The 18,700-nt window shown below is 39.9% G+C and overlaps 1 protein-coding gene across 1 annotated transcript in view; it reads right to left on the bottom strand.

Moving 5' to 3' along the window:
- The window catches only part of LOC134496139 (sodium channel protein type 5 subunit alpha-like), a 90,573-nt gene that overhangs the window by 49,081 nt on the left and 22,792 nt on the right, over positions 1-18,700 (bottom strand). Inside the window, exon 5 of the mRNA XM_063301895.1 lies at positions 9,126-9,217. Within this exon, the coding sequence (XP_063157965.1) occupies positions 9,126-9,217 (92 nt within the window). The remainder of the gene's footprint in view (positions 1-9,125; positions 9,218-18,700) is intronic.

Genomic DNA, 18,700 nt, shown 5'->3' with positions numbered 1-18,700 from the left:
TGGCACAGTTTGAACTATCCAAATGTTGTATAAAACTGTATTCCAAAAGGGCTTCAAACAACAACTCAACCATAAACAATCACTGAAACTAAAGAACTTTTCAGATGCATTAGGGTCTGCAGTCTAAGGAGAGAGGGAGTGCAGATTTAATATATTACCACCTATGTCAAGATATCATATCCAAATTTTATTAAATCAAGTATTATTCTCAACCATCATGGATGTGATAGCTGGGAATTATGTACTTCTGGAGAGCATGAAGTTGAGGAAGACTGCCTTACACTGAGAAAAGTAACACAAATTGATTAAGAATACCTTGCTGATGTCAGATATATAAATGATTCATAATCTGCTGATAACTAAAGCTAAGCTTCACAAGAGAATGTATTTGTAAGAAGGGGCTGTTGTTTAGCAACTGGACCACGCTTTGCACATAGAAGGTTAAATGTTCTGTATACTTTCCAATAAAAGGTTCAGCAAGGAGCATCCCAAGATATTTTGTTGCCTGATGGCATCTTCCAAATCCATGTATAGAAGCATTTTGGACTAGCAGCTGATTTTACATCAGTGCATGTGAAGAGACAAGAGTCCTTCTGCACACCTGTGCATTGCAGACTAGTTTCGGGGGTGCAGGGCAGGTTGTGAGGCACATATAGCATGAACTTGTAATAGAAGGGAATAGCCAGAGGGATTAGGAAGTATGTCCAGGAACCTGTCACTCAGTATTCGGCATCTGAGGCAATTGCCTCACTCAGCCAAAAGGGAACATCGGCCCTAGGAATTGGCAGCAAGGGATGGGAAAGACATACAGTGGAGACCCTGGAAGGAATTGCTGATCAGAGTAGACAATTGTGGTCTAAATATGCCAAGGGTTTCATTGAATAGGAGGCAGTTTCACACTTCCTAAGAGCTAGATGGGAACATTGATAACATGGAAGGAAAGGACCCAGGCTGGCCAGTATGTGTGCGTGTGTAACAAGGCAGGTGGAAACTACAGTTCAGGCCTGCACAGCAGGTAATTTTCAAAGTTCACCAGCCTTGGATTCTGCTTTGCTCAGTTCTTGACATTTCGCATGTTCAGAGCCAAACCAGTCATGAGGATGCTTGCATGAATGTAATTCATGTGCCCAAGAAGCAGTAGGGGAAGTACTCCTGAGTACCATCAGGAATATGTGATAGTATGAAAGGGATTTTTTTTTTCTGTTGCCATCTAGGCAAAATATAACTTACCTGAATCTGGTTTGGGCATCAATATTTGGAGGGAGACTTGTTTATCAATTTGTAGGACTCTCTGCTTGACGCAGGGAAGCAAGAGTAATGGGAATATCTTAAAGGGTTGCCATATCACACCACATTGCAAATATTTCAGCCCTTTTTAAAAATCATTACGATGATTTTATGTTTAGGACTGGCAGGCACTGTTTTGGGAATGACTGATATCTAATTATCCATGGGAAATGGGTCACCATTCATGCATTATAAAGGTGGCAATCTAGTCTCTAGGGAAGACTTCCAATAAAGTAAGTGCCAACATCTTTCTAGACATCCTTGTTCTTTCATATTCTTGCAAGGCTAATCTTGGGAGTCATATGCCAGTGATGGGCAAGGCTGAAATGAGAATGGGCAGAACAAATACCCAAACCCGGAGTGGCCACCACTCACTCTCTGTCACCCTTTGTTCTTGCCCAAGTAAAAGGATGCCAAGGAATGAACAGAAGGGGCATTTTGATTTTGGTCAAGGGCTACATGTGATTGTCCTCCATAGTTCAAGTAGCTGGTTTCTTTCTTTTATGGTTGTACCATTAACTCTCCATGACTATCTCTCCTTCCCTCACTCTTTCTCTCACTTCCTGCCCCTTTCTTTCACCCTCCCTTTCTCATTCTCTCCCTATCTCTCATTCTCTCTCCATCCCTCTCTCTCTCTTATTCCTTCTTCCCTTCCTCTTTCATTCTCTATCTCCCCCTCATTCTCATTCTCTCTCTATGTACTGTATAGAGAAACAGGAATATCCATTGCAAAGAGAACTGCTACATATTCAACAAAGAAACATCCACTAATTATTTAATCAATCTTTCTTTGGACCCCAAGTGAACAGCAGAAACAAGAGGTTTTACCAAATTTTGGCAGACTGCAATCTGTGGTGCATGAGTTGAGTACAACTTGGTGGAATCTGAAGTTGCACAGCCCTACTGTCTACACAGATGCTAACAGAAGAGTTCTATTCCATCAAGAACTTTAGTCCAATCCCACTAGTCAAGAACAGTAAATAAGTAGAATTCCTGCAATTAAAACTCAAAGTAAGCAAGGAGAGACCTTTAGAATGATCAGTTTTACTGACCAATAAAAGGTTGTCACTTTCCTCATTTGAGTTGTGTCTCATTTAAACAATAAACAATTTCTACAGCTGTTACCGATAGCAGAATCAAACACACTGGAATACCATTAGAAGCGAATCCCACAGGACACAGTCCTTCCAGTTCTCCTGCCCAAGCCCCATTGAAAGAAATGCAGTTTGTGTGGCCATGCACTGTTTCTGTTTGTTTCAGTGTTTACCAACTGCAAGATAGCTATCAGTTAGTTTGTGCCCCAATCAGGTATCCCACTGCAAATAAGAAGCCATTAAAAAAAGCATTAAAATAGCAAGCAACACCAAACTTTGGAAATCCAGGAGCATCCCTGAGTACTACCCTGGTTCTCCTATGAGAACTAACTGCATTATTCATGTTATTGGTCTTTGAAGCATCCATGCAGATGTTGGCAATCCACAACAAGGGACATAAAATATTTTCCTTCCTGTATCTTGGACAGATAGATTTGTCATTAGCACCTCATCTGGTTTCTTCTTTCATACGAACCTTTTTTTCCCCTTTTCCTTTTCTAAAAAGTGCCCTTCTGAGTCAGATGAGCATGTACATGGCAAAGATAACATTCCAAAAAGCATGCAGCTATTCTTGGGTACCAGAGGAATGCTTTGGTGCTGGTTCATTCAATCTTGGCAAAAGGATATAACTGTCTATTTTTTTCTTTTCATTCCACAATCCAGCCTCCTACATTTGGCCTTCCTCAGCCTGGTGTCCTCCAGATATGTTGGATTAAACTCCCAGAATTCCAAGCCAGATGGGAATGTTGGTAGCCCAACCCATTTGGAGGATGAACATTTGCTCCAGAAGCTTATATTAGATGAGGATTTGTTGGTCTTATAAAACACGCACATTTGGCTCTTCCTCAAAAGTCCTGAGAGACCTATTGTTAGACAGACTCTACTTTGGTAGCTAGGGAATTGTTACACTTCTCTTTCAAAACTCTTGGAGTTTACCTCTGCCTTGACATTCCATAAATGTTTGTTTGTTTGTTAGATTTATATCCCACCAGGAACCCCCAAATGAGCTTTGAATTCTCTTTGGGTGAACCACCATTCCTAATAATGAATTATACACCTGTGTATCATAGACAAGTGACTAAACTGTAAAAAAAAAAAAAAAAGTTGCTACCAGCTATCAGCCAAAGTGGTATTTGGGGCAGGAAGGATTTCAAGCAGATTAGAATGGCTTTCACACACAATCCTGCAATAGTAAATACTGCAAAGAGTCGGTTATTATTCCTCCAAAGAGCCAAATCAGCCTAGTGGGATATTCACTGGTCCTTAATGGTAAATATTCAGCTTCCACATCTGCCATGGACTATCTCATGTTCCTATTGGTGGAAACAAATACCAGTGACTGCCTTACCTGTGGCTGAGAAAGCAATAAAAATTGCCCAGCATTTTGTACAGCAAAAAGGTTGACATAAAATCAATAGGCAGTAACAGTGACAAAATAGCTAATAAACATTTCAAAGGGGAAAGTATTGGCACAAAATGCTTGAATGATCCCATCCTCTACGATCACATTCTTGAAAGTGCTGGAAACAGCTTCTTTCTGGCTGGATGCACCAGAAAGCACCTTAACTTGGTTGCTGAATTAACTCGTTTTCTGGTTCGCACAAGCCACTGAACCATAAATTAACCAAATGGCTTGGATAGGTACAATGCACTAAGCCACAGAAGAATAAGCCAAAGTTAAAATTAAGCCAACTCAGGATGTTGCTTGAATGCAATGGTTAGGTCTTCAAATGATCTGGCTGAGCATACTGTGAGAATTTTAATGTGTGTGTCCCTGGGTGGGTGGGTGCGCGCGCATGTGCGTGCTGGCTCTCCCACTGTTTTGATGAACACATATTCTGGTCTCATCAGCTCGCCCAGTCAACTCCATACCCAGCAGCATATATTCTCACTAAATCGCATCTTTTATATCCCCCCAGCTGCCTTGAAGGAGTCTGGTTGGATTTTACTCCCCCGCCCCTCATTTTTTCCTTGATATGGAAAAATTATTCTTTTATTTAATTAGATTTAGGTGCCAAGTGACTTCAGAACAAGTCTAATACTAAAATCCATGGTGGCACAATCAGGTCAGTGTCACTGTGGACAGGCTGAGGGGACTACAGCTACTTCCTACCTATTTTTGCCCCTTTTCTACCATTTCAACTGTGGGCAAAAGGATCAGAGAAACAGAAATAACTATAAAGAAAGACTGTATAAAGAACTGTCACTTTTGCTGGGCCTCTGTAGAAATTAGTCACAGTCTTTGGAATAGTTAATTCTGCAAGAAGGGGTTTGTATAACATGGGCCGAATTTTGGTCTGGGGGAGTTAATTTAACTCTGGGGATAAATCTAATCCTTTGTGGGCTATCTGACTAGGTCAACTGATCCCTTTTTGATGTTCCCAAAATATACTAACCCTCCATTGACCCAGTTAACTGTGATGTGGGAATAGGATATTATGACCAACAGGGATTAACTGAGCTTTGTGCCAAAATAACAGCAACCAACAAATTCTCCTTTTAGATAAAAAAATATTGATTTTCAAAGCTCTCATTAACCATAACACCCACCTAACTAATTCTAGATATAGGGAAGAAAAATAAAATAGTTTTTTATCAAAATTAATGATGTACCTTAGAGATATCTCTGGAATAAAAGGTAAGGGGTTGAATATACCACCCACACCACTAACAGACCTTCATATTCAATTAACAGTGACAGATACACTATTTATATCATTAAATTTATCATTGTATATAAAAATTTAGTTAGAATTCTGTCCTATTTTATCCCATGGAGATAATCCAGTTGATGTAGAGATATGCATTCTAATACAACCCAAACCTATTTTATTATTTTATCCTGGGATATTCCACAAAAGAGGGGGATTACAGAAGGAAAACTTGAGGGATGCATAATTACTTGGAAGTTCTGTCAGGATTGTGAAGTGTTTATTCTCCTTCAGGATTTTGTGGGTGTTTCAGCTTCATTTGAAGGGAACCATCTGCCTTAAGCCAGTTGAAAGCCCATGTCGCACCCAGAGCATAGCTTTGCAGTGGGTTGCCATGCTTTCCCAGCCTGAGACGTACAGGCAACAGCAAACTGGGCTGTCAGCAAAGACATGGTCACAAACAGGCTAGAGAACAGATAATAGATCAAGCAGGCCAGTCACTCTGTCTCATCCCCATCCATCTGACAGGGTGGTGGTTGTGGGGAAATCTGGAAGGGGTATATACATTGCCTTGAGCTCCTATAGGAAAGGTGGGATATAACTCTAAGAAATAAATAAATATTTTGTATAGGAGGAATTAACAGGTACATAATTCCAATAGAAAGATTCATGGGGGAGAGATATCCTTGAAGATGCTTAATTTAAATTTTTCCCTATTTCACAATACATTTTTGTAACTATAGTTTGGCAGTAGAACTTCTGCCAGTGCTGTGGAGTTGTCAAGTTTTTGTTAGCCAACAGGAAGATTCTGATTTTGCAACACACAGATCCAATGTGTATACAGGTCTTGCCACTAGCCCACCACTGAGTTAGAAGACAGCTTAGCAGCCAAAGATATAAAATGTTGTGGAATAGAATTGGAAATTATGCAAACACTTCACGTGGAAATGCCATGACTAGTCAGTGCTAACAACCTTACAGACTCCAGGTTAGAGAGCACAGCCTTCTTTCACAAATCCAAAATGAAGAGAACTGTCAAGGCCAGCCCAAAAACTGTTGAGTCGGTGTATTCCAAACTCCAGTTCTTTATTGCTTTCACCATATAGACAGAATCTTGCCAGACTAAAGCTACTCTAACCTAAAGGTAAATAACCTGGGAGACTCTAGGGCTGAGCTACCTTGAACCTCTCAACTTTCTCAGCAATAGTATCTGGACTGTGAATCCTCTGATCTGCCTGGAATGCACTCCCTCCTTTCTGGGAATCAGCGGCAGCACCAAAATCCACCACAAGAACTTCACACACTGGATTCCCCATCCAGTTAATGGAAATCTAACAGTGCTTTGGTTGAGGAACATCCCTAAAATGTCACCTCAAATGAAATGTGAAGTGAAAGTCCAGGGTTTCAACCTCTGAGGATATATTTGGGGAAAGCCAACAAGCTACATTATGATTAGCAACACTGAAATACAGTACATCTGGTATGTGTGAGTAGGTCAGCCCCCATGTTTCACAAAGCCCTAAGTCACTGTTAGATTTCCCTTGAGAGTGAATTCCCACATGAATTTGGTGATCTCTCCTCAAAGTAAAAAATCTGAGCTGCTAAGATAGACTGTCATACAGCAAACAGCCGGAGGGCACAGTCCTTGGAAAGAGTTCACCCAGTTTAAAAAAATCTACAAACAGATTCTGATCTCATCGAGGAAATGAGCACTGCGTGATAAGCTCACTGGTACTAGAAAAGTGTGGTAGCATTTATCCTACTTTGACTGCTCTTGAAAAAGACTAAGCAGGGCTGGACCCATTTAGTACTTTGATGAAAGACCAGCAGGAAATCCCAGGGCTGTAGCCTAGATTGGGAATTTGAAAAAAACATCCCAGAAGGCAACAGCAAATCACTATTATTGTTGCTAAGAAGTCTACATGGCCAGGTCATGTAGTTGCCAGGACCTGATCATCACTTGAAGTCTTTACCTTTCTATATATAAACAGGTAGGTACACAGTCTGTTGTACAGTCTGACAGCTGAACTACCTTCTTCTGCTACATGTTTAGGCTAAGACGTTTGAGGAAAGCCAAAAGTATTTCATTGTCTACAACTTGCAGTTAGCTTTTGTACACTTCTGTTCAGGATCAGAGTGGATAAGAAGGAAATCCAGATCCATTAAAATCAATTGCATTTTCCTCCCATGGATTTTCAAGAGTAGCCATACACCAAGAGTAGCCATTTGCCTTCCGGAAAATAAAGTTGTAGTAACCATGGTATTCATCCCTTAAATGTTCCACAGGTGCCCAATAACAAGTGTCATTGCTTTAGTTTCAGTGGAGAATGCTGCAGTGTGAATATTTGCCACCTAACGGGGTGAATTTTTCCCCCAGCTCCTAAATGGATGTTGATTCTGCCACCCCTTGTCTCTCAGTCCTCTCTCTTTCTAAAATAAAATAATAAAAAATTAAATAAGCAGTCTCTTTAGACTATTTTTGACCTATAATTGCCAACATCTGTTCAGGATAATCATCTACACAGAATCTGTCATGCACGGGGTTGGTTGTTTTGCCATTTTCTCTACCTTGCCATGCAGGTCAAAGATGTTAAACACTAAGGCTGAAGGAGACCTGTCCATAGATACGCCACAGGCATATTTATTTCTCCCCATCGATCCACTTTTAGAGAACACTCCACTGCCAATTTAAAGGGGGGAAGGGGGAAAGGGGGAGAGAGAAAGATGAAAGCATCCATAACTAAGTGTCATAAGAAGGGACAAGGAAAAGAGGGATTGCCTTCATTTTTTACTAAAATAAGGCAATGTGAGAGGATGTCAAAGGGCAGGAGCTAGCACCATTGAAAATTAAAAGAAGTTTCATAAGAAGACCACACTATTGTTATATTTGTCTCAATGGGACTTCTGAGGAAAAAAGCACTAGTGGATTGTGCCCAGGTTCTGATTGGCATCTAAGTTGCCAGGCTGAATGGTATTGAGGAAGGATTCATCCAGCCCTCCAACTATGTTGGACTTCAATTCCCATCTTCTCAAGTGATGATGAAAGTTGCAGTCCCACACATCTGGAAGTCATCAAAGTGGGGAAACAAGACTAGATTCGTCTCTCAAACTATTTAGAGTTGTTGTTTTTTCAGCTATAAATAGCATTTAGCCTGCAAGTTAATTTTACTGAATGATCTTACTTTTTTCAGTGGGGGTGTCCTATTTTTACAGTTTATCTCCAAATCATTCTCATGGAGAAGTTTTTTTTAAAACAAATTGCCTAGTTTAGTGTTTTTATTCTATTTTTCTAACAACTGCAAGGTTTGAAATACTGGACTGACTCTTAAACGGTATTAAAATGGGGATGGGGGAACTTTGCAAGTGGCATTTTGTATTTTTGGGAGCCAGTTTGGGCTAGTGGTTAAGATGCTGGACTAGGAGCATGAAGATCTGAGTTTAAGTCATGCCTCAGAGACGGAAGTCAACTGAGTGACTTTGGACCAGTCACTCCTAGTGTGATGAAGTGGGGAAGGTACTGGACTAGGAGGAGACCCAGGTTCTAATTTCTCCTCACTCACAGAACTCCCTGGGGGACTCTGGACCTGACCCTTCCTGTCAGCCCAAAAGCCAGTGTAGTGCAATGGGGAAGATACTAGACTAGAAGCTGGGAGATTCTGAGTTCTAGTCCTGCCTTAGTCAATGAAAGCCATCTGGGTGGTGTTGGGTCAGTCCTTCTCTCTCAGCCCTAAGAAGAAGGCAACGGCAAACCACTTCTGAAAATGTTGCCTAGAAAACTGCATGGACTTGTCTAGAGCCACCATGAGTCAAGACTGACCTGAAGGCACACACAAAAAAAGTGTTTCCACTCAGAAATTTTAGATCCATGAAGAATGCTTGATGCTCATGACAAAAAAAGTCTGGGGAGTGGATGAATGCCATATGAAAAAGCATTCTATTGACAGGTTCCCATTCCCTTCACTCATCCATTCCCAAATCAAGTGTTGATCAATGTTAAAGCCATGTTCTACCAACAGCCATTTTGCTATGGGGAATGGCAGATAAGCTTTAGTGAGTGCAGCCCAAGTGTTTAACCCCATTTTGTTTTTTTCACCTGAAATGACTGAGATTGTTTTCAGCGCCCGAAGAACTCTGAATGTTCGTAAGGCTGAGACATTGCCCAGGTCCACAAAGTCAGTTATGTATCTGTAAACAAGGAAAGTTTCAGACAAGAAGAAGACCATGACAAGAATGTCAGCAAAATAATGATAGCAAAAGAAAGAAAAGAAGAGAAAGAAGGGATGGGGAGGACAGGGAAAAAAAATAGTCACTTGAGGCTGAGAGCAGATATGTAATGATCAGGGCTTCTTACCTGGTATGTATGAAACAGTTTTTTTAAAGCTCTCAGTATCCTAACATTCCAAAGTGTGGAAATTTTTACCTAGTCTGGTCAACTTTCTTACAAACCTGTTGAATTAAACCAGAGTTATTTGGAAACACTCAGCAAGGCACACACAGCTAGGGACTGTCTTAAAATGGGTTTGGCTCATTTAGAATTGGATAAAGGGCTCTTCTACCTTGGCAAATGTTGCCAGCACTGATTTCCTGCATGTCTGCTGCTAAAATTTCTCTGCATTATGGGCATTTCTGGTCTATGTTTTGGGTCCTTGGCTAGCTCATGCAAAGCACTCTGTCTATTAAAAAAGGTAAAGGTTTCCCTTGACGTAAAGTCCAGTCGAATCCGACTCTAGGGGGCGGTGCTCATCTCCGTTTCTAAGCCTTGGAGCCGGCGTTGTCATAGACACTTCCGGGTCATGTGGCCAGCATGACGACTCGGAACGCCGTTACCTTCCCGCCGAAGCGGTACCTATTGATCTACTCACATTTGCATGTTTTCGAACTGCTAGGTGAGCAGGAGCTGGGACGAGCAACGGGAGCTCACCCCGCCGTGCGGTTTCGAACCGCCGACCTTCCGATCGACAGCTCAGCGGTTTAACCCGCAGCGCCACCGCGTCCCATCTACTCTGTCTATTACCTATTTAAAATAGATTCATTTATTGCATTCCTATATTCCATTTCCTTCCATGATGAAGCTCAAGGCAATTGCACAGGATTTTCAGAGTGGTCTCCTATTCAAAGGCATAGTTCAACAGGTCACCGTGAAATACTCCCAAAATTTTCTTGCAGATACACATGAGGAAGATCAGTAGTGCTAGGTGATTTCTCTTTCTTACCTAACATTATTGATCTTCCTGTTGAAGAACATTAGATATGCAGAAAACCCCAGGGTAACACAAGTGAAAACTACTCATGTGTGCAAAGACACAAAAACCATCACTCAAGTCTTGGCCTTGCAATAGAAATGAGGCAAAGTGACTGGATAGGATTTGTAGGTCAACCAAATCTTACTGTAAATGGGAACCTTCCTTCACAACAAAAAGGAATAAATTTTTCCCAGCTCTCATTCTCAATCTGCCTGAGATCACAGATTGGTGAATAATTATACACTGCTTCAGAATTCTCCTATAATACAGATAATATGTCTAGGGTCATATGATGTTAAAGAGACTCTAAACATCTACAAACTAGTCATAATTTGATAAACCCATAATTCACATATTTTAAATATTAAGCAATTGAAGAGGTAGGGGGCAAACAAGTCAAAATATTATATGAGTTTAGAAACTTATAGCTCCTAGGAAGTGGGAAAACATTCATGATTTTTTTTTATACTGTAATGCACTTTCCAACATTATAATATAACTGAATTTCCTCCAAATTATTTATTATTTTTTGAAGATACCTAGGAAAGAATCCAACATTTTTGAAGTTAAAAAGGAATACAGGAAGCCAGTTTATACCAAGTCAGACCTTTACCCCAATATTGTTGGCATTCTTGGGCCTCTCTAGGCTATCACGGCAAAACATTATAGAATATATTAACCATAACACAAAAGTTCAGATTAGTAGGTTTACTGCAGTAAAACTATGAAGCCGTTATGAAAAAATTCCAACAACTTTTGTGTACCAAATTCATGATCTAATTATAACAATCAATGCTCAAATTTCTTGCAACTCTCTCTTCCACCCGTTCTGCATATAGGGCTAGAAGGGAATTTCTTTGGAGCAAGAGATACAATTTCCATCTGTTTCTTCTTTTTCTTTCTTCCCTGGGGAGGTCAGGTGTTAAATCAGAACCTTCTTCACATGAAGCAGATGTTCTGTCAATTAGTAGGTTATTTAAACTTAGCCCTCTAGTTTTACAATCAATTAAACACACACACACACACACCCTGAAAAGAAACCTTCCCACCAGTTGTAAAAAGAACTATTACAAATGTGTTTTCTTTAAAAAATATTGTTTAAAATTATACATATTGTTCTAAATGTGAATCCTAACAACCCAACCGAAAATATGATTCTTAAGGCACCATCTGACAACTGAAAATATCAATAATAATAATAATAATAATAATAATAGAATTAAAACAAGCTGAACACATTTAAAAATGTGGGTACCTTTCTTTTTATACACTATCCCCATGTTATTACAGAGACCTAACTCAATGGAGAGAATATGGAACACCTTTTCAAAACCTCTTCCACCTTTCCCCCTTACATATTAAAGCTGCACAAAGGAATAAAAGATCAAAATATGTTAAAATAATGTCAAAGCTAGAAGGCCTGTCTTATCACTAATTACTGCAGTCAAGAACAGACGTGTACTTATCTTCTATTTCAGTATTAGAGCTTTTTGTAGAAATGTCACAGGCATTTTGTAGCCTTTGGGCAACGCTGTTTATGATTTTCACCTCTAATATTTGCCAACAGGGCTCACTTCAAATGTCTTATGCAGTGGGAATCAGTCCATGGCATTTAAAGACACAAGACCTTTAAGGGGCTGCAAGAAACTCCCAACCTTTGCCATGGAATCATATTGACTACCTCTTTAGAACTGAAAGATTGAACCAGATCAGCCCAATTCTACCTCTTCATTTCTTCCTTGCACTCTAACCGTAATCTGTTAGCTTTAAGCTTTAAGCACAGTTTAGCATAGATGCCCCAAGCCCTTTTTAGAGCTATGGGTGCTTTTACAAAATGGCTGCCATTCCCATACAAAGCACTGATTTCCCAGAATGCTAAATGCTTCCTTGCAACAAGACACTTCCAGCTATAGTTCTTTTTCTGGGTTGTCAGCCGACTGAGTGAAAGGCATGAAAGCCAGCTGGGTGACCTTGGGCCAGTCCCTCTCTCTCAGCCCAACTTGGTGCAATGTAGACTAGCCTCCTTGTGGTGCACCCTGGGCAACGTGACTTGTCACGGCTAAATAGTCTACACGTCTGGCTGCTGGACCTCACAAGGATTTCCCAGCAAGAAAAAAAAGCAGCATGAACACCGAACTGCTATGCCATACGATAAAAAAAAAAAAAAACCATGCTTGCAAACAAACCCCTGAGCTGCAACTTGCCACCATTTGTACTTTGGAAATAGAGGTAGTGCTGGAAATAGAGGTAGTGCTGGAGATTGGTGTTTGGTTTTTCAGCATGGTGGCTAGCCATGTTTCAGAATATTTTAAACATGGGAAACCAGATGCATAAAATCTCTAAAGGCCATGTTAAAATAAGTTTTAAAAAATGTTTTAAGTCCTCTCCTTCACTGCAACAAATCCTACATTCTTGTCATTATAAGCTGCTTTGAGATGTATATAAATGAAAAATGGTATACAAATAGCATCAACAAAGTTCCCATGGGAAAATTTAAATCTGGATTTGGAGAAGGCACATTGCAGCCTGAGTTAGCCCAGTTTCTCATGCACCAAAGCAAGGGCATAACTGCACTTGTATCTTGATATCCTTCACCGTTTCCTTCAATTCATCCTCTGAAAAGGTGTGAAGTTCTGGTGCCTGCTACTCATCTGAAGTCCAGTTCTAGTCATACCATTTCATCTTGAGCCTACCTCCAGTTTTTGCCAGGCTCAAGGATTTTACCTGAGCTGTGTATTAGACAGCATGACAGCCAAACGCTCAGTGATCCAGAGTGAACGGTTGTTCAGCCTGGGTGGCCCCATGTTTTCAAACAGAGTATTGATTTATGAAAACCTGAAGGTTCTCTTGCACACCTGAGACATTTAAGAGACACAAGCAGTTTTTAGTTCACAAGGTTCATTTCAAGGATGAGCTCAGAGTTGGAAAGCTCCATTTCTAATGAGGAGACAAGCTACATACAGGCTAATGAAGCTAGGAGGAGCCAGTCTGATTGTTTGTCTTTTGGCCAATACCGCACCCCCTTCTGATTATGCTAAAATTGCCTATTTGACAGCAAAGGAAGTTCTTTGGAGAGAGAAAAAAATACCATAAGGATAGCCTATTTTATCTACTGCTGCAGGAGCTTTGCAAGTCACTGGTTTGCAAAATGGTTTTACTTGTCTTTGTGTAATCATGGCCATGTCCCCATAAAGTTGTCTTCACTTGTTTTGATGATGTTGCCTTTGTTTCATCCCCAGCCTGAGGGTGAGAAGATTAAGTCATCCGTGCCAATATTAAAACAGTATTTTCCTCGTTCTTTCAACCCCATCAAGATGGGTGAAATCTGTTAGGCTTTGTTATTTATTACCTTGGAGGAAAGTAAAGGGACTGGGAATGACTGGAACAAAGGCAATAAAGGCAGGAGAGGATCATCAATGGGGACAGCATGTTTCATGCTGCTGTAATTTTTTGCTGACTCAAGGATGGATGGTGCACACTGAAACAACACCGGGAAAAGCCTTGTATCAGATTAAATTAGAGCTGGGCAGATAAATTCTCTTGCATTTGTTTCCTTCCAGTTCTTGTTTAATTTGCTGAAACATAATTTGCCTTACAAAGGATCTGAGTATTTTGATACAATGCTCATGAGGATTGCAGTGTTTTTGCATGTATTTAGTTAGGCAATGAAGAGTGTGTATGAATGCCCTGTCTTTTATTATATGATTTCCTTGTTGATCTGCAGCTTCCTTGGCTTTAAACAGTTTTGTCATGTAAACAGGGAGTCCTGTCCTTGAGAAACAACTGGAGAACTTCTCCTTCTCCTGAAGAAATTCAGAGGAATTTTTCATCTAATTTATCTGCCTCCAAAGATGAGTGAATTTATGCCTAACAGAGAGCTTGACCTGGATATGTGAGCAATGCCCAAAACAGGAGCCCTGTGTTTTGCGCTTCTTTTCTCTCAGTAACATCTAATCATACCAGCTACATTCCAAAATGTTATCACTGCAAACAGCAGCTCGGGAAAGGAAGGGAATTTGGAGCAAGATGACATTGGATCATATGTTCTGGATCGTTACATGACACAAGACAGAGAAAGAGAGAATAAAAGTAGGAGGGGTGAAAACACTCCATTTTAGTGGCAATCCCAAAAGAAGAGCTTTACTGCCACTATATCAGTCGGGCACCTGAAGCCAAGAATATGCAAATACAGTTGAAAAGATTATTCCCATAGCATCATCTTCAGGGTTAAACGTCTCCTACTTGGTGCTGTTGTCCTTCCATAAATGGTCTATTAATAGGAATGCCACATTAGCCCCATTAATGCATTCACCCAAATGTGGTTACAACTGTGCTCTCAAAGTATTAGGGGCTCCCTTAAAGCTTCCACAATCATCATCATCATCACCATCATCATGATTAAATATGATCAATAGCCAGTTTTCTAGAGATGACAAAGATATTACACACAGTAAAATAATAAAATATATTCACAAATAATAAAGAAAAGTTGTAATAAAAACATAAACACCACACACAGAATAATGTGGGCTCATAACATTAAAACAAACAACGCCAACAATAAAAATGCCTGGGAGATGAGGAATGTTTAAGCTTGGTAGATATCAGTATGATACCAGACAGGTTTCTGGGGAAGACTTTCCAAAAGCAAGGCCCATAATTAAGAATACCTCTCCCAAGCAGTGGTACCCAAACAAGGCCTTCATAATGACATTATTATTATTATTATTATTATTCCACTTTTCATGGCAACAATGTTCCCAACGCAGCTCACAAGCAATATAAACAATTATAAATAAAAATACAAGAAATAGTATTGCAAAACAGACAAACCAACTTCTAGGATCATTCTTGTACATAATTGGTAATAATATCTTGCTTGTTATCTTGCATGGCACTAGTGGTTAAGGTGCTGGCCTAGAAACCAGACGTCTGTGAGTTCTAGTCCCGCCTTAGGTATGAAAGCCATCTGAGTAAACTTAGGCCAGTCACTCTCCCTCAGCCCAACCCACCTCACAGGGTTGTTGTTGTGGGGAAAAGAGGAGGAGGAAGGAGTATTAGGTATGTTCGCCGCCTTGAGTTATTTATAAAAATAATAAAGGCAGGATAGTAAGTAAGTAAGTAAATAAATAAATAAATAAAGTGGCTGCAAGGGTTGTGCAAAGTTTTGGGTTGCATTTGGAACAAGTGCTTTGGAACTTGAGGGAATATGAACACAACATATCTCTGTGACTCGTTAAAGCAGCCCCATAATTCTCCCACATATTCCAAATCAAATCCTAAGCACTGCACAACCCTGGTGGCTAACTTAGGGCATCCATAGTTTCCCAGTGTTAGGAAGATAAATCTCTGATTGTAGTAGGTTTTTTAAAACCATGGGAACTAAAAATTTAAATTTTATTGGCAGCCCTTCATTTGGCCTGATTAACCAGTGGGTTTCAGTTCTAGTGGTTAACCTAATGAACTGTGGTCATTGCTTCCGGATGGCACCAATATTTAATTTAACAAAACAAACAAACAAAAAAGAGCTGGCTACTGTCCCGTTAAACTAATCAACCATTTAATGGCATAAACTATGAAGTCCCAAAGGAATAATATTGAACTCTTCCCAAATCAGTGTCTTCAGGTACTTGCGGGGCTGTAAATGAGGGCAGGGCAACAGAAAAAGTTGAGTACCTGTTCTACTTTTATAATCCCTAGGCTAGCTTTCCCCAGCTTAATGACTACCAGAGCTATGGGCACTACAGCACACAGATCACTGGCCATGCTGAATAGGAATTATGGGATCTGTAGTCTAAGGACATGTCCAGGGCACCAGCTTGAGGAAAGATAGTTAGATAGATATAACTCAGTCTTTCCTTCCTGAATCCTACCCAATATCAATAGCTGCCATTAATAGAGCACTACTGTAGTCAGATGGGGGCGGGGGGCGGGGGGCGGGGGGTGGGTGGGAACCAGCAACCAATGCCATTTTCAACAGCAACCCTATGCTTTTAGTAGCATAATGCAGTTGTTGGCTGCTTTCTGCTCTTTTATTTCCCTTGTAATAGATTTGTGCTTCACAGTGCTGTTTTAGTTGGAGTTTAATTGCTGTGATTAAAATCAAAATTAATCAAATTTTATTAAAGTATCCTCTGTGTGTGTATCAGCATGCTGCGTATATATCCTAGTTGGTGGGATGCAGGGAACAATATTTTGGCTTGCAAGGTAATTTCTAGATTAGAGATCCTAGCTAACATAAAATAGTATGTTTGGCATAAAACTGGGGGTTAGTTGAGCATATTTGCCCAACAGTGCCAAAACTGACTGTCAGCGTCTTTATTATCTGCAGGGAATCCTGTAATGTGGCATAAGGAACAACTAAGGCCAGTAACCTAACCTACACCTTTTCTATCTTTCTAAGAAGTGTTATGTCAAAGCCTCAGCTGATCAAAGACATGATGGGCAACAGAGATCAGTATCTATGGGCCAATCTAGTGACAATCATGGCATATTTCTTTTTTAAAGATATATATCCCATCTTTTGTACAGTTGCTCCTGTTTTTCCCCACAGCAACAACTCTGTTAGATAGGTTGGGCTGAGAGAGAGGGACTGGTCCAAAGACACCCAGAGAACTTCCTTAGCTGAGGGAGGACTTGAACCTGGGTCTCTCTACTTCTAGTCCAACATCTTAACTGCTACAGCATACTGGGTCATATGGAAGATTGTGACTTGAGTTGTAAGAAGAGTAAGTGGTAAACAGTATGAATTAGCAAATGAAATGAAAGAAAAGTACATATATAGTTCGTCTGTAAAACTGAGAGAAATGGAAAGGATGAAATAAAAGAAGGTAATAGAAATGTGAATAATAAATAAATAAAGGATGAAATAAATCTGAATAAAAATGGTCTGAGCATGTGGAATAGAGCTGATAGATACATGCAGGATTTGGATGGATGGATGGATGGATGGATAGATACATGCAGGAAGTATAGGTTTAATTCTGAATGAAAGGGCAAACTGTGTGTTAGAAAGTTTAAATTTGTGTTACCTAGATTGCTGTAAGTGCCTATGAAAGAAGGAATCCACTGGCTGGTAATATTCACATATTATATTGCAGTGAATGACGATAATGGAAGAAGCAGAGATGAGTTTTTGGAAAAACCTCACAATATCCTGACTGAATGCAAGGGAAAAATTAAATCGGTGAAAGGGTAGAAACAAAACAAGACAGTACAGAAAAAGTGTTTTTAATGGGTCTTTCTAGAACCCCAGCAATGACTGAAAATGGTACTCTTTGATGAGTATCTGCTTAGAAATAGTTTGAATACATGGCTTACATGTTAAATCTATTCATACATGCACATGGTGAAGGAATGAATATAAATATGAAAGCATTAATTTTTTGGTGGTTTATGGTGCAAGATTGAGAGATTTGTGAAAGAATACAAAAGTAATAAGAGGTTTGAATGCATGGTCATTGCTTCCATCTTGACTTTTTTGAACCAACCTTTGTGAATCCCCCCCAGAGAATCTGTATGTGCTTAAACAGGAACAGGAAATCTAAAGGAATCCTTAAAGAAGAGATTCTAAATTAAGCTATGGTGCTTCTATCCAGGTAACTGGATATCCATATCAAAGGCTTCAAATGACCTGGGAAACTTAATATTCTAGGCATTCTTAATATCTGGAATTCTTTTGAAAGAGGGGTCATTTATTAAAATAGGAATAAGCGGGGATTTTTAAAGCAACGTTTTAAAATTGAGTTGGTCTCTTTCTTTTGGGGTTTTGCTTTTGCACACATGAAGTCTCCCTAGAGCAGTCAGTAATAAAGATGAGTTCAAGATGTACGAGCCAATTTTGTCTTATTGAAGGTAGTTGAAGTCAAAGCTTATGTTCCTCTTGCTTATGCGCTTGCTAGAACTGCAGCTAAATAGTATTTAAAAGTGAATTGACAAGTTTTTAAATCCAAGCAGCATTGCCTGGTTGTCGTGGCAATGCCCTTTTCCATACCATTTTACTTTTATTTTTACTTTAAAAAAATAGAGTTTTTTTTCCTTTCCCAGACCCCACAACATGGCTTTGATTTTCTTCTATTGCTTTTCTGCCTTTTTTGAAAATCTCAGTGCTCACTGGCCACCACCTCCTCCTTCATGAGATTTTTTAGGTTTGTACTGCTCAGGATGCTCCTATTTCAGTTCTGATTAATTGGCCAAAGCTGCAGCTGGTCCAGGAACTTAAGTCTTTTGTTTCATTTCAGTGGGATGGGAGGGGATGTAGGACTTAAAGCTGATTAAGAATTATGCTTTGAAGAGAAGATAGAAGTTTCTGCATTGCAAGCTAGCAAACAAATAGGGAAGTAGGTAGCCATCCTTCCAAAGGAGCAGGAGGGAAGATGGCAAGTCAGACTGTTGTCAGCAGCCACAAATCGGTGGAAAATTGCTA

Source organism: Candoia aspera, chromosome 4, assembly GCF_035149785.1.
Source record: "Candoia aspera isolate rCanAsp1 chromosome 4, rCanAsp1.hap2, whole genome shotgun sequence".
Classification (NCBI taxonomy): domain Eukaryota; kingdom Metazoa; phylum Chordata; class Lepidosauria; order Squamata; family Boidae; genus Candoia; species Candoia aspera.
This window is presented reverse-complemented; position numbering and strand designations above follow the sequence as displayed.